The sequence below is a fragment of the Telopea speciosissima genome, chromosome 11 (genome assembly GCF_018873765.1).
Source record: "Telopea speciosissima isolate NSW1024214 ecotype Mountain lineage chromosome 11, Tspe_v1, whole genome shotgun sequence".
Taxonomy (NCBI): Eukaryota; Viridiplantae; Streptophyta; class Magnoliopsida; order Proteales; family Proteaceae; genus Telopea; species Telopea speciosissima.
In genome coordinates, this window is record NC_057926.1 from 26,006,087 (window position 1) to 26,023,837 (window position 17,751).

The window sequence follows — 17,751 nt, forward strand, 5'->3', positions numbered from 1 at the left end:
TGTGATCAAAACAACATTAATTGCTTGCATAAACATGGGATTGCTACTTTGCTAGGATGTCTAATGTAGATTACAAGTCCATATGTACGCCCAGAAGAACAAGCCCCAAAACTAGCCCAGCTAGATTGTGGATTCGACAACTGTGAGAGGCAGCCTGGTCTGATGAAGTGGCAAGGTTTTGTTGGTTCGATGGAGCATCACCTAAGGCAGCCTGAACTACTTCCCCCCCCCCCCCAAAAAAAAGTTATTGTTCACATGAACAATACGCATACTACTGTTCACGTTAACAGTGTTACGGGTCCATAGGCCTCGTATGGAGAAGGAAATCCAAGCAAATATTTGAGATTTTGTGGGCCACAATGAATATAGCAAGACAAGGCAGATTTTATTGCTGATTTAGTTAGTTACTATTACTTAAGTTTCTATTTTTGTTTACTTTTAAGTTTATTTCAGTTTACTTAGTTAAGTCATGCTTAGTCAAGTCTTAGATTACTTGGTGTACAAGCCTCAATCTTATCTTGCAAAAGGCTTATAGTAGTTTCCTTTCACGTTACTTTCTTATTTTCAACTTTCTATTTTTATTGTAAGCTTGCCTAAGCTATTAATAGGCCTCCTATTGTAAGAAAGGAGCAGATTTGGAGAATAGAATTTTCAGGCCATGTTGCCATCGGTGATGAGAGAAATTCCATGTTTCAACAATTGGGATAGCTGTGGGTGAGAGAGCCATTCCCCTACCCCATTCTCTTTTATCTTCTCTTCTCTATCTTCTCCTCCATTGCAATCGATCCCTTTTGTGTTGTTGCTACCCTGTGATCAATAGTGCTGTGAAGATTCGCAGGAAGGCTGCAATTAATCCCCAGATACATCCAAGGCTGCTGTAGCTGTTGCTATCGCTGATCAACATAAGGAGACTTTCACACCTTGCAGATTCAGTTCTGCCCCAAGTTCCTGCTACGACTTCAAGGCAGCATATTTCCACATTCATCCATCGAAATATGTTGGGCTTTGGAGCATAGAAGCACACCATCAAACACCCCACTTGATCCTAAGTCTGGCCCATCCCATTGGCTGGATTGCTTCTTATTCCCAAACCTTCTATTTTCATTCCACTCTCATATCTTCACTTCTGTCCATTAGAAATCTCATCAAAATTGCAGCAAAGCTTCTTCACACCCAGCCCTACACTCGATCCTTCTTGGAGACCAGGTGCAGTGCTGATTTGCAACTTTTCTACAAACCGTCTAATTTGGTGTTGCTGCCAATTCTCCCAATTCAGCCATCCAAACTGAGTGAAACTTCCACCCGTGTTTCACCACCATACAAGCAACCTTCGATCCAAGTTTGGTTACCTTCCCAAGGCTGGTTTGGTTTGAAACTCCAACTTCCTAGTTCTGTCCTAGTTTCTAATTAGGTTTATGAGTTATTTGGGACTAATAATCTAGTCTTACATTAATGTCCCTCCTGAAAAACCGGATGAACTTCACATTGAGCTCCAATAACCAAAGGAGACAAGCAGGAGGAGCTACTGAAGAAAGTCCAAAGACAGTGAACAGAGGGAGGCAATGACCAACTACACTCTCTTAGTGGGTTTTGCGAAATCACATGCCACTGGTAATTCACTCAATGCTTTGAACTATAGGGAAGAAGGATATCCCATTATGCTCACGCCAACAGATGAGAAGTTATACTATTTTTCTTGAAATGATAAGATATAAATGACAAGTGTCTGATTATTAATCCCCCTCCCTCCCCGGATTAACCAAAAACTATTCGGCATCAACAAGAATGCGAGATTGTATGTGAAAAAGAGGAGAACAACCATTGCAAGAGGAACAGAGATAACAAAGATTCGGAAGTTCATTTTCTGACATTCTAAAATAAATTATCAAAAGAGTTCTTAACTAGAAGCTCCGAATAAAAGATCCTGATTCTAGAAAAATATAGCAAGTCAGTGACATAACCAAACACAGAGAAGAAAGAAAACACATCCAAGTTTTCTGTGCACCCCGCATCATCCTTTGAATTCTATATAATACAGAGTTACAGACAACATAATCCCTAAGTAGCGCGACCAGAAATGATAATAAATAAGTAAAGAAACCACCCATACTATAAAGAACCCTAACACAGAGAACCCAATTATTATCAGTACCACAACTATGGGGGGGAGGGGAGAGCAAAAAAGAGAGAGCTTAAAATCACCGCAGAAGGCCTCCAACCCAAACGTCTGAAGGCTAATATCAAAAAAAGTATGAACTCAGGCTACTTCAAACAGTAATAAGAGACAAGAAACAAAATAAATTTGCCACAATAAAAAATTCCTCCAAACCCTAAGGAAAATTTTATCCCTAAGAAAATAAACTCGAGTGAATTCCGACCAAAACCAAGGGAGGTAAATTACTGAGAAAGAAGATGCCTTAGTAGTCGAAATCCCTAAATTAATTGGGTAACAAGACTCACATTATAGGTTACATCTGGCTTCTCAGACTGGCTCAACAACGAGATACTCGAGTCAGCTTCAGGTGGCAACACGTCAACAAGGGCGTTGGAGTGGCGATGCAAAGCCACTGTTGCTGAAGGCTTCAACAGCTCCCGATTAATGGTACTGAGAATCCTAACATAATAATTCGAGCCGGTTGTTGATCCAACAATGCCATTGTTCTGATCAACCATCTTCATAAACTGACCGACAACGAGAGGAACCGATTGGATCCTCTTCACCTCCTCTTGGGCACGAAGAAGCTCACGCTTCAAGTTCTTCTGCTCGTCCTTCACGTATTCCTCTTGAATATCGATAAACTCGAGCTGGCGCTGCAAAGACTTGAGGCGGCCATATAAGTCGTCATCATCGGAAATTGATGACTGGTCGGAAAATCCGTATGGATCAGATCTTGATGAAGGGAAAGAAGGTGGTGGTTCCAAAGATGGCTTCGAGTCGACAACCATGGCTGATGCAGCCCATTTTTCTTCAGGCGAAGGAAAATAATCCGTTTCCCTTCGTTTCTCTATTTATGGACAGCGAGCGAGTAGAACTCTAGTGGAGTGAGTCTCAAGAAAATCTCCGCTATTCGAGTCCGGCCAGCCCTAGTCTGGATTAGGGGTTTGATCGGTCGGTTCAGTCCGGTTTTGGTAACCAACCGGAATTCTAACCACTAAACTAAAATTATCTGAAAAAATAAATGTGGCTGGTGGGATTCAAGCCCAAGTCTCCACGGCCACGACGTGGAATTCTTACCACTAAACAACAGCCACTTGCTGAACAATTGAAATTATGCAATAATATTATTTTACCAATAATCTAAGATCGCTCACCTTCTCCAGAATTCAATTTGTGTCTAGTTTAGCCTGCTTAGTATCCATTAAAAGTAAGGGGCAAATGATAGTTGTTTAGGCGTGTAGTCCTTGCATCAACGCAACGACCACTAAGAGTGCATACAATAGTATCAACGTGGGTGGGATATATATTTAACTTTAAATCATATTTACTATCTCCTTATTATTTCTCTCATCTCGCCCCTTTGTGCACACATCATCTGGTATCATGTCTAACTACTTATAGAGAACATCGGTGATTGACACCAAGACCAAGGTGATTTGCTTAAGGTGCAAGGAGGTGAAGAAACTATCCATTCCAATCCACAAGTAATATTATTAGATCAACGCATTCACAAACGTTGTGTCTATAAAGGACTTTCACCATCCAAGTTACGGGTACGTGGAATATGTGGAAGTACAATGCAGTTATTGAAAGAAGTTACATAGAAGTGGTAGGATGGATTATAGGGAAGCAGTGGGATAAGTTATGCAACCATGCACATCATATATACGGCCATACGGGTGCATAAGACAATGAGGGAACTTTTTGAATCCTAATTTATCTCTTGAAATTAACTTGAGAAGAGGTTGGCAACCTCCCAATAAGCCAAGACGCCATGCTTCATCTGTAAAACCAATCCTTATGCATATTTTATCTCTTTAATTTTAAATTATATTTTCTCTCTCTCTATTATTTCTCTATTTTCCTATTATCTCTTTAATCCTCTGTTTTTTTATCTAATCAAAAGGTAGGTTGACCAAATGCTTTTGAATGGAGATAGATTTGGTTACCCTTGCAATGACAATTAGGTCTTCAAAGGTTCTGTGGTCTTCATAGATTGGGTTACCCTTGCTATATGTACTTAAGAGATTTGTCATATTTGACTAATGTAATCATTGATCTCCTAACTAAGACGACAGCGAAATCTTCTTCTTCTTCTTTTTTTTAGATCACCATTCACGTTTTGCGGTAATGTGAGATCCTTTTGGGAAATTCTAATTTCGTTTGAGTGATAAGCCTATTATAATGGGATTTTTAATAATTATACCTAGATGTTGATATATAAAAAAATCTTGTAAGCAAGGTAGTACAAACTAATACCATATAAACCAAAGCTGTAAGAAACATAGATTAGTGGGTGGAATATGAGGGGATAACTTGATCAGTTGATTTCTTAAAATATACGTTTGGGGTTCGATTTCCCTTAGGTAAGTAGAGTCTTAGATTAACCAAACCTGGATGTGATTTACATTGCTTGTTGAAGGCCGGATATTTGAGAATTGAACCTTAGCATCTCACTTAAAACGAAAGAAGCATGCCGATACAAGACAAAAAAGTACTATGAGGTAATCGCCCCGATAAAGGAATATCTGGGTGGCGAAAAGATGAAAGTGATTGAGGTATCCTCACTTGTACGGATCCCCAGACACTGCAAATTTCGAGGACAAAATTTCTGTAAGGTGAGGAGAATGTTACAGTTTGGCTTTTTCAACCCGAACTCTAACTCGAATCCGATGGTAGGTCCAGAATCCATAGTTGCAGCCTTGTATACATTTCAAAGTATTGCTTTGATGTTCAAACGAGTAGAAGACGAAGAAGGAATCTTGGTGGTAACCCGTCATCTACCGGAAAAATAACGTGTACCTCCCCGGTACAATTTCAAAATTTATAATCTAATGTATAAATTATGGAAAGTGACCCTGACCATATTTTAGGTGTTTAGGGCATGAAAACATTGTTAGAAATGTATTTGTACACGAAACCGCCAAACTCGGGGCATTCCGACACTTGGACAGCACATAAAACACACTCTGGTGGATCTTCTGGTCAACCACATATATCAACCAGAGTACTATTACTGCAAATTCCTATTTTGGAAGTGCGAGACTTGGTGCCTCGAGTCTGGGATCTTGCCGTCGTGTCCCATTTAGCTTGTTGAAATGTTTACCCTACAATGTTGGTACGTGGGACCCGCTTAACTAACCTTCGTACACAGCTTCAGCTAAATAATCATTTTTAATTAATAGGGATAAGATTTAAATGACCGACTAATACACTATATATAAATAAACCATCTTTCACTATTCGCCTCTCTTCAAACCTAAACGAATGAAAGCTAAGAGAAGTAAAAAGAAACTAAGAAGAAGAGGAAGAAGAAGACTGAAGACTAAATTCTGTTTTGCTTTCATACACTAAGTTCATTCAAATATCTCTAAACAGCAACCACCATAAGGTAATCTTTTCTCCTTTCCATGAATCTTCCTTTAATTCTTTTATTCTTACCATGATTCCTGTACCAAATTCATCACTGATCTAGGAAATCTTAGCACCCAGTTTCATGGGTGTGAGTTTACTTAGAAGACTATTTTAATTTAGTTAAGCTATCATCATATATGCTAGACTCTATTAGGAAGTTTCATTTAGATCATAGATTGTTGGTGCTACCATCAATTAACATCTTGTTTAGTTTAATCCCTTCTGTATAATTAGTTTTCCAGTCATACTTAGTTGGTTTAGTTCATGTAAAATAATTCTGAATATTTTTTTTGTATATCTGAACCATGATCATTAACTTAATCCCAATTCCCCAAATTGCCTACTTCCCTAGCCTATTTTGAATCACAGGAACTCAATCTTATATGTGGGAATCATCCCTGATGTCAATTGGGGAAGACCAACCCAAAACCTCCATCAAAACTCTGTTTTCCCTTTTAATTTTGTTTCTGGTTGTCTCTGGTGGAAGTTATTGGTCAACTAGAGACATAGACCAGTGTTACTGAAAGGTGTTTCTTAACTCTAAATCTATTCGGAATCGGCCCTAACTTATCTTGGGATTTTAGTATCATTAGAATATCATCCAGCATACGTGTTTAGTTGATAACTATTAGAAACCTAACTCTTGAGTCAATTTTTCGTTTACTATTTGTCTTTGGTGGTAGTCATTGGTCAACCAGCGACACAGACCAGTGTTGCTGTCAGGTGTTCTCTTAGCTCTAAACCTGTTTTAAATTAACCCTAACCTATATTGGCACTCCAGAAACATTAGAATACCGCCTAACATATATGTTTGGTTTATAAATCTTAGGACTTAACTCTTGGATTATTGAACCTACCGGCAAACGACTCATGAACTAACCCGACAGCGCAAAATCAACTAAAGCAAGGTAAGTGGGGATAGGCCCTGATTTTATTTTGGAATGTTTATCATTTTAAATTGATTATTAAGACTCATGTATATGTATGAATTTATTCTTGTTAGAACCTGTTTTATTAATTTTTTCATTTTATATCCTGTGATTATAAAATTATGGAATTATGATGCGATGTGGAATGTGATGGAATATGAACTTTGTGTTAGAATAGATACCGTAGACGGCTTGAAAATGAGAGCTATGGTGTGCCGTAGTATGGGATCCGGGAGCACCGTACACCTCGTACTATGTCATTTAGTCTGCACATGACTAGGGACATCATTCCTTGATACTACAACCCTTACCAGCAGGGGTTCAGGTGCTGGGTGATCATAGCTCCTTGTCGTTGAGGAGTGTGTGGAACACCGAGGTGGGGTCCAGGCTATGATTATCGAGGTCTACCCACGGGAGGATCTGGGGATAACTACTGGTGTAGGCTCTATGCAACAATTGAGGTTTTCGGCTTGGGTTGAGATGACGGACCCAAGTCTGTTCTCCCGAGTTGTTGGTGTAGTACGACCTAGAGACTTAGGCTTTATTTGTTAGGTGGAAATTAGGTTTAAAATTGAAACCATGCATGTAGGATTTTTGCTTTTTATGTGTGAATGCTTGTGTGTGGACAATCCTTTACTTGCTAGGCACGATGGAGCTTACCCCTGTGGAATATTTTCTTTTAGATGGTTTTGCAGATGGATATGATAGTGGCGGAGGGGATTACTTGGAGAACAGGGACTGATGATGAAGTCTTTTCATTTGTTTTCTTTTGTTAAAACTCTATATTTTTTGTAGATGTATTTTCATTGTAAATATTTTAGTATAGCTTGTTTCTCGTTCGATGGACGAAACTATGTAAATCCAGGTTGTCAAGAAAAAAAAAGGGGGATCTGAATGTAATTAATATATAAATATAAACTTGTGAATTATACTTTCCACGCACTCTGATCAATGAAAAAAACTTTTACTCTTGATTTGGTGTTGTGCTTATGACGTGTATATATTACTTCGGGATCCTAGAGGTCTTAGAATACTTCGGGTATTCGGGTCACTAACCGAATCCTCCCAGGGGGTGGTTTACGGGTGTGACATGCCATATGGGAAATTCCTTACCCAGGTCTTCTTGCATTTTGGGGTTTCTCTTGGGGGAGAGTATGAGGGAGGTGATAGGTTGAAGCTTATCAGCAAAACTTCCATCAGGAAGATGAAGATGCTAGGGGAGCCAGAGAGTGATTCAGAGTTTGAGGAGGAGGAGATGGAAGAGGGACATGAGGCAGCTAAGCGGGTTAGAGTTGGTGGTGGTGAGCAGGAGGGCGACCCAGTGGACCCAGGCACACAGTTTGGGGATCTCCCTACTTATGAGCCTACAGGAGCTTCTAGTTCACAGGTACCACCTCAGGCACCGGAGACTTATGGTTGGGTAGATATGACGGCATAGGTTCGAGGCTTACATACCCAGGTTGCCCAGATGTCTTTGAGGAAGGACCAGGGTTTCACTTCCCTAGAGGGGAGAGTAGGTTTGGTCGAGCGGTGTCTAGATTTCTGGGACTTCTACTATCAGGTTAACTCATGACAGGCTCCACCTCCATAGAGCAATGATCCTCCATAGGAGTAGTTCCTCCATATCCGATGTTTTACTTTAGGAATTTTTGTCTTTTATTTCAACTTTACTCTATGTATTTCTACCCCTTTTTTTTTATCGTGCTTTATGTAGACCCTTTTTTTATTATTATTATCAGCTGAGTTGTAACTGGAAGTAGTACTTCCAACTGAAAGAGAAAATGTAATAGCTTCTGCTACATTTCAGAATTTTATGGAATCTTATTTACTAGTGTTATATTTGCCCTTATGGTTTATTATTTACATCTTATCTCATGTTAATTTAATTTCTATTTGTTTAGCTTCTTATAAGTTGTTAACCTATTCTACTATTTGTGAATGTACAAAGAGCTTCTCACTCTGATACCGAGCTCTGTCACACCCCAAACCACCCCTGGGAGGATTAGGTAGCTGACCCAAATTGCATGGTAGCAATCCACCAAACCCCAAGGATCCAAAAGCTGTTAATACCATTCACAAACACACACATCCATTATACTGAATAAGATAAAACTCAAAGTGCTACGGAAGCTAATATTTGCATTAAACATTAAGACTAAATATTTACAAGCATCTATTGTTCCAGTTCTTTCTCTCTCACACTGGCAGTCCTAACTTTTCCAACCAAGCTTTACAAAAAAGAATATCAAAAGGGCAAGGCAACCCGAGCCCCAAACTAAAGCTATACAAAAGGGAACCGCTAACTACAACAAAAAGGATTCCATGGTCAGAAGTAGAATCAGTTGCCCGCCCATCACGGGTCCTCATCAACTATCACAGAAAAGACTCACACCAGAGGTATGACCTCCGTCGGGTCCACACCAACATAGTCATAATAATCATGGCCCGTCTCCACGAGATGAGCCTCCCCCCTACTTTAACATCCACCTGTAGGATCATCTAACAAAAGACATATACAAGAGTGTGAGCTCCACCGAGCTCGTGAATGAAACATAACCATGCATGTACATGCAAGCACAACCAAATGAGTCCTACATGAAATGTGGTTCTTTTTATTTATTAGCCACTTAACATCATAACTAAGATAGGTAAAAGTGCAACTACAATCCCCAATACATATATCCCCAGTGCAGGCTTTTAACCCCTTCCCACGATACACCTATTGAGTTGTCGGAGAGAACCGATTAGCTCCAGCATGCTCTCTATGGTCAGCCCAACCAGGCCTCTGGGATTAGTCTATGAGGCACCCATAATCATTTTAGTAAAACATATTCCTTTTGCTGGCATTGAACCACATAATCACATTTTCGGTGTAAAACAATTCTATTCTTTTTTCTCTTTCATATAGATACTCTCATAGACATCCAACACCTTAACCCCTATTGGCAAGGGCTCGTAGCACTGGTGATGATACTCTAGCCCAATGTTTTATATATGACATAGTATGAGTTGGGTGGTATCAACCGCAACCCATTCTACGGGCCACCACAGGTCTCATTTTCAAGCTGGCTATAGCATCTAATCTAGTAGTTCACATACGAGCATCATTGTCCATTCTTATTGCTCATCAGTCAAGAATTCAATATTTAGCAGAATATAAAACAATTGAAATAAATAAGCACAGTAAATAACATTGTTGTATTTGTCATGACTCATTACTCGTGTTACATTTACACACATGGTATAATTTCACTCACATTGTTCTAGTCCCGCTTGCTCAGCGGTCAGCTCGGTCCCGGCCGATATCTGACACTGTACCCCGAGCCCGGGGTCAAAACCTAGTTAAACGGATCATTAAAGTATGTCAAACAATGTTCAAGATCATATTAGTGACCTAGGGTTGGTCTAGGTTGAATTGGACTCAACGCTGCATGTATGGGTATCATTTACAATTCTTTGGGTCTTGCATTGGGCCTTCGGGTCAATCTCCCAGTGCATCATCCAGAGATGCAAGGACCAACAGGGAAGGGTTTTTAAGTCATTTTCACCCTCCCCATGCTGTTCTAGACTTGTTGGTGAAGGTCCAAAAAGCATAAATTACATCTGAGCCCAATCAGCAACACTGGGCATTTGGGTCAATCGCCTAGTACGTTGCCCAAAGCCTGTTTAACACGAGATTTGGCTTCAAATCCTGATTTTGGCTGCAGGCTTGGCCATGACTTCGATCAAGGATGGTCCTAGGAGGTTTGTGATCCTAAAATAGAGCTAAACGGATTGGTTCTAATGGATTCAAAGTCTGGTTGTCCACTTGGAAGCTGGGTTGAGCTCTGAAAGTATAGAGAATGGCTGTCATGGCTGAGCTCAAGCTTTGGATTCAGTTTTGGCTGTATTCATGGCATAGATCACTTGTATTTACCCACCACAGGTCTGGTTTTATGCTAAGGTATAAAGGAATCCATGTGCATGTAAAGATCTATGCCCATACAGCATGATCTGGGTGCAAGTCTGCAGTGCAACTTATCTCAGAGACTGACATCAATCTCAACTGCAATAATAGCTTCAGGTCCAATCTTTAAATGACTAGATCTTGCATGCAAGATCTAGAGCCCTACTAGGCATCCAAGTGATGCTCTGAGCATTACTGGCCAGAGATATACCAGACTAGCATAAGAATTGAAAGCTAACTTGAATGGACAGCAGTGCTAGGGACTGTAGTTCATACCTATGAACTTGTAGGGATGCTCAACCAATGTCCATACCAGCCCTTGTCCTCTTCTTCCTTCCTTCTCCTTCTCTTTCATTCTCTTCTTCTTCCTTCCCCTTCTCTTTCTTTCTTTCTATTTCAATAGTGGCAGCAAACAAAAATGGGAGGACTGGCCCCTCCTATTTATAGTTTTGAACCTCTTAAGGTCTGTTTGGCCATGAGCCCCTCCTTCCAAGAATGCATTTTTGAGTGCATTATGGGCAATTCCAGCCGCATTGGTGGGGTCCACTTGGTTACAGAGGTGGGTAAGGGTTTCTAAACTTCCCATCTACCTCTAGGGGGTGTCCACAGGCTGTATGCATGGTTCCCAGGTGTCTGGAGTAAAAAATACAAGTTTCAGACACTTTGGGAGTTTCATTGGGCGTTTGGGTCAATCGCCCAGTGCATCGCCCAGAGAATGAAACTCTGATGTATTTGTCATGAGTTTGCACAGGAGTTAAGTTAAACACTCAGGCACTTCACCAATACCCTTCCCAGGACCAAATACACATCTGAATAGGTATGGCCCCCTATGTGTTTAGGAGGGAGAGAGATTACCTGGAGTTGGAGTTGTACATGTTATACCTGCACCCCAGGAATATAATTAAATATTATTTCTTCCTCGTGATGTGTAGATACCGCTGCCATGTATGCTGGTGATCTGTTCTCCATAATGGTCAAACCCAACTACAAAATCATTGACCACAGTACGGGTTTGGCTGTGGAAGAAAGATTCCTCAATCGACGGTGGGGGAAATTCGTTGACTGCGGCTTCGTTGATTTTCCTCCAAGTACTAGTCCGGGAAGTGAAGAGTACCGGAGAGTGTACCCCGGAGCGTCGCCTCACTTGGACACCTTGTTCAGTGATCAGCTTGGCACTGTCGTGGAGAGACTGTTCGGGGTCATGGGTGACAAACCATGATAAGGGAGTTGTAAGTTCTAACCTTTAATTTAATTACTTACCCCTCCCTTCTGTGTCCTCGAAGTACGGGTCAGGGTTTAAACCACCTGAGCTATTATGCTTGAATAGGGAATATTTTAATTGTGGGTCCCACTTATTTAAGGGAGCGTATGATGGGCTTATAATCCCATGGTGGATGGACCCATCCCTAAGTGGGTCCTTTTCTATTTGAAACCAGTGGGTCGACCCATTTAGCCCATTAGGCCCATTTGACTTGATGAACTAAAAATGGATTTCTATTCTAATGTTACCCAACCAAACGGGTCCTAAAGTCACTTTTGCCTATTTAGAACTAAAGACATTTACTTCTCTTTACTATTCTCACCAAACTTAAAACGTGGAGGAAGGAGAGAAGGGAGAAGAGGGGTGGAGGAGCTTGATAGGGTGCTTGAGATCTTGCTTCTTGGAGCCTCAACGTGGGTACCACTTCCTTAAGGTAGGTAAGCCTTTAAGGCCTTCTTCCTTCTTTATTTTAGGTTTTGGGGTTGGGAGATGGGAGAGAATCGGTCTAGGGGTTATTTTGAGACCTAAGGATCGATGTGAACTCATGGCCATGATCATGGTGGAGCTATTTTACTCCTTTGGCTAACCTTAAAGCTCCCAATCCCATCCCAATGGAAAGACTTAGGGTTTCTACCCTATTATGTCCTAAATGAGGTTCTCCTTGCTTTCCTTTATTGAATCCTTAAGATGCATAGGCCTAATGAGGTCTTAGGACCCTAATGTGCCAAGGAGGAAGCTCTCTTGGTGTTTCCTTTCCTCCAATCTACTTGGAAATGGAAGCCTTGGTGAAGAATCATTTGATTTTAGGATTTGGAGACATATGGTTTTACTTGCGGTTTCAGGACCTACGAGAAACAGCCCCTGCAACCACCCTGAGAACATCCTCTTAAGAAGCTCTCGGTTAAAGTTGATTTTAGGTGCGATTTCATATACCCTGAGAAACCACCCATAAAATCGCACCTAGCAGAACCCTTCCTAAGCCCCTGCTAAGGTTGGATTTACATGTAGTTTTAGGTTTGGGCATGAAACCACCCATAAAACCACCCTACCTTTAAAGTCTACAACTTAGGTAATTTGTGAGAGACCTTTTGGGTATCCTCCCCTTTGACATAATAACCTTATTCTCACTCTTTCACTAGGTTAAATCTCCTATTTTTGCGACGTGCTACTTAATCGCGGCGACATCTCATAACTTCAGGATATAGCACCTAGGGTGAGTGGGTTTGGTTGTTTGGGCTTGATATTATTATTGCATTGTATACCATGTCATCAGTATAATTTATTCAACATGCTCGTACATATTGCATACTTTTATATATGATTGAGATGATGTTGTTTGAAGATGCTTTACTTCGATGGGTTACGGTGCCGGTGAGTGCCGGTGCCGGAAACCCGAGTATTTATATTTATGAAATACCATTATTGAATGTCATATTAAACTGTATACGTCGTGCCGTGCTGGTACTCGGGTGCGAGATGGTATGGGACATTTATGCGCCCGGATTACCTCTCGGGACGATAGAAATTTTATGTAGTATATTTGCGGCTAGGACTTGTATACTCTTATGCTACGATCCTTACCAACAGGGGTTTAAGTGTTGGGTAACCAGAACACCAGATTCTGTGGAGGTGGGAGAGGCCAGTCATGGTAGTAATGGTTATCGGGGTTTGTCACTGGGTGGTCTTAGAGGCTTCCACCGACATAGGCCCCTGGTGACAATTGAGGTGCATTGTGACGATAAGATAAGTGACCCACAGTGACTCCCGAGTTGTCACAGTAGCATATACCTTGACTTAGTTGTGATGTTCGATGGAAAATCAAATTAACATATACATGCATCATTGAACTATGTGACTTTGTGTGTTTGTGCATCCCCCATCCCCTCACTGGCTCAGTGGAGCTAACCCCCTCGTGTATACACTTTTTTAGATTATGATGCAGGTGACGGGTATCTTGCGGGACTTGAGGTCCAGTCCTCGGGATACGATGACATAGGTATGGAGGATCCGAAAACTGTGTTTGAGGAACATGCTGACAGGTGTCCTTGTGATGATTGCGCTTACGGGCCGTGAGGATATTCGGGACTTAGTCCCTTTTGATTTACTTTTGAGGCTTAGGCTCAGGTATAAACAATTACTATTATACCCTTTTTTGATAGTTATTAGATGGTCATTGGAGAACTGTAATTAACTACTGTATTTATCATCTAGCCTTTGAACATCTTGTAACTATTTGATTTTATACGCTTCCGCAAAACTACTGATCTTTGGAATGTAATATTTTTTTTTTCCGCATTCTAATATTATCTTGCTTTAATATTGGTTATGACTGTGCATTGGGACACTGTGTCAGTGATTCGGACGGTTTAGTAGGATGACACATGTCGTCCTAGTCACCCTTTATATTATATTATATTCCTTGTCTGGAATAGGGGTGTGACAGTACATCAGGTTGTAGACTGAGCAGTTATATGAGTTTGTAACCCATCTTCTCACAGGTATATTGGATGACATCCTTGGAGGTTCTCCACTGAATTCAACTACAGGGGTGACACTCCACCGTGTGCTTGGGTGATTGGTCTCAGACTCCTGTCCTTTAGGCAAAAATTTCATTCAGTTTGGGGCAGGTTTAACAACACCATCCCATTTCCACTAATTCCTCTTCTTCTACCAATAACCCCTCAAACCACTCCTTTCTTTCTACCTTAGCCAAAATTCATACCCAATGCCAATCCAAGAATATGCCTGTACCGAATATTCAACATTTTCTCTACAGTATTTTACCACAATTATCTATTGTTTCTTTGACAAATTCAGAACTGGGTATTTCCATAGCTGTATCTCAGGCTAATGTGACCACTATTGCCCTTCCATTAGTTGTTGATCAAATGGATACTTTGGAGAATTGTGGTGGCGGTGCTACATCTACTTTTGATTTTAATGTCTTGCATGAGAAGAACAAGCGAGCTAGGACTTGTGAGACTATCTCTGATGTTTTGTATGATGGTGTTCAAACCGTGGGTGTTGTCGATCAACCCCACAGGACATCATGAAGTTCTTAAGCTAGAACTGTCAAGGCTTGGGGAGGTCTTTGACAGCCTATTTGCTTTTAGAACTCTCCCATACTTCACACCCTGATATGATTTTCCTTATGGAAACTAAGTGTGGTCATCAGCATCTTCAACAACTTTGTCATTATTTGAGGATGGATAATTTTTATAATGTTGATTCAGAAGGTTCATCAGGGGGCTTGGTTCTTTTTTGGAGACATTATATTAAGGTTGTTCCTGGCTATGTTTCTAATCGTATCATAGATGTTGTTGTAACAATGAATGATATGTATACCTTTTCTCTAAGTTGTGTTTATGGAGATCCCATTCGGTCTTTAAGACCTCAAGTATGGAGGCAATTAATCAATTTAGGTCATGACCGAACTTCAAATTGGCTTTTGTTTGGTGATTTTAATTCACACTTGACATGGAAGGAGAAAGAAGGTGGGGCACTAACTTCTACTCAGGACACAACTTCATTTCAGGCTATGCTTGATTCATGCTACTTGATGGATTTGGGATGCAATGTACCATTTTATACATGGTCTAATAGGCGAATGGGGGCTGCTAATGTGAAAATCAGATTCGATAGAGCATTGGCAAATCATGCTTGGAGACTTAGTAATGGGAATGCTATTGTTTTTGTTAAACTTGCAATTGGATCTGATCACTCTCCTCTTATTATTGATACTGATGGAGGGAAATTGTAAGGTTGCCGTCCTTTTCATTTTGAGGCTATGTGGTTTCAACATCAGAGTGTAGGTCAGTGGCTGCCAATGCATGGTCTTCTTTTGTTAATGGTGATTCATTCCAAATTGTGCATCAAAAGTTGTCAAATTGTAGAACTGACTACAAGGTATGGAATAAAGAAGTGTTTGGTAATGTTCATCACCGAATAAGAGCTCTTATTGGTGATATTGATGCTTTGGAGCGTCTGCCATTAACAAAATCTGTTCATACTAGATTGTTGCCCTAAAATCTTCTTTGGATGATGTGCTTAAGGAAGAAGAAGAGATGTGGCGTCAAAAATCACGGGTGGACTGGTTGAATGGAGGGGATAAAAATACCAGATTTTTCATGCTACAACTATTCAAAAGAGACAACATAATAGAATATTGAGTCTTCGGATGCCTAATGGTGAATGGACTCAGTCCGAGCATGAAGTGTATAGCACTATTTTATCTCATTTTGAAGAGGCTTATTCAAGTGAGGGTGTGGATCGGGTTTCTCTTGATTCTATCCTTGAGGTTGTAGATCCTATAATTACAAATAATGTTAATGCCATGTTATGTGGTATTCCTTCTATGGAAGAGATGAGACCAACACTCTTTGCAATGAGCCCTTTGAAATCTCTAACCCTGACGGTTTTCCTCCAGCATTCTTTCAAAGGTACTGGGATATTCTTAAAGATGATTTTTTCAATTGGGTTTGCAATTTTTATGCAACTGGTTCTCTAACTGGTGATCTAAATGATACTTTAATATGTCTTGTACCTAAAGTATCTAAACTAGAGACTACTGATCAGTTATGACCCATTGCTCTTTATAGTGTGGTTTGTAAGGTTCTCACCAAGATCATTGCTAGTCATTTAAAGTTGATTTTGAATGATGTGATTAGTCCATATCAATCTGCTTTTGTCTTAGGCAGATCTATTTTTGATAATGTTCTGATGGCACATGAACTATTTCATTATAATCAGAAGAGGAAGAAGGGTAAGAAGAAATATGTTGCTATGAAGTTGGATATGAAAAAAAGTCTATAATAGGCTTGAGTGGGATTTCATTGAAAATCTCCTCTTACGGATGGGTTTTGCATCACAATGGGTCCACTTGGTTATGAGTTGCCTTCGCACTGTTTCATACCAAATCCTTATAAATGGTGCTCCAAGAGGAACTATTATTCCTAGTAGGGGAATTCGGCATGGTGATCCTTTGTCTCCAGCTTTATTTATCCTCTGTTCTCATGCCCTCAGTTGTCTTTTACTAAAGGCTGAGAATGATATGCATATTCATGGTATTAGTGTGCGGAACAGGACTCCATCCATTACACATCTCCTATTTGCTGATGATAGTTTGATTTTTTCAGAAGTCAATATTGATGAGATTGATTATCTTCGAGATGCTCTATCACTATACTGCTGGGCTTTTGGGTAGGCAATTAATTTGAAGAAGTCTTCTTTGACATTTAGTCCTAATGTTCACCCAAAATTGAAGAGGTGGATCTCTAAAATCCTTATAATTCCTTCTGGTCCTGGACCAAAGAAATATTTGGGATTGCCCACCGATTTTGGTGTTTCGAAAGCTGTTTTATTTCAAGATATCTCTACAAAAGTGGAAGGAAGGGTGCAAGGCTGGAAGTCTAAACTAGTATCTCATGCTGGTAAGGAGGTTTTATTGAAGTTTGCTGTGTTCCCTATGGGAAATTATGCTTCTATGCATTTTAAATTGCTTGCATCGTATCACAACCATGTTAGAAAGCTTGCTGCCAATTTCTTTTGGGGTGATAATGATGGTTCCCCAAAAATTCATTGGGTCTCATGGGATAGGTTGTGTCAATTTAAAAATAAAGGTGGATTGGGATTCAGGGATACCTCCCTTCATAACCGTGCTTTGCTCTCTAAAATGGCATATAAGCTTTGATTTGAACCAAATTGTATGCTATCTCAGTTTATGAAGGCAATCTATTATCCTCGGACTGATTTTGTGCATTCCATCAATGGTCATGATCCTAGTTGGGGGTGGCGTAGTATCATGATTGGAAAGGAGGTCTTATTGAAGGGTCTTGGTTAGGTTGTTGGGGATGGTCTATCAATCAATCCTTGGGAAGATCAATGGTTACCTGGTGATGTTGGGTATATTTCATGTGTTCTTTGGATTTTATCTCCTACTATGTGCAAGGTTGCTGATTTTATTGATCAAGATACTATGATGTGGAAGAAGGACCTTCTTGATGAGTATTTTTTTTCCCCTTCTAACGTGTTGAAGATTATGCAA

General features: G+C 40.3%; 1 protein-coding gene across 1 annotated transcript in view; it reads right to left on the bottom strand.

Moving 5' to 3' along the window:
- LOC122645917 (26S proteasome regulatory subunit 6B homolog) overlaps positions 1–17,751 on the bottom strand; it is a 43,472-nt gene that overhangs the window by 19,479 nt on the left and 6,242 nt on the right. Inside the window, exons 2-3 of the mRNA XM_043839325.1 lie at positions 15,212–15,220; positions 2,461–2,966 (exon numbers count right to left, since the gene is read on the bottom strand). Of these exons, the coding sequence (XP_043695260.1) occupies positions 2,461–2,946 (486 nt within the window). The 5' untranslated portion in view covers positions 2,947–2,966; positions 15,212–15,220. The remainder of the gene's footprint in view (positions 1–2,460; positions 2,967–15,211; positions 15,221–17,751) is intronic.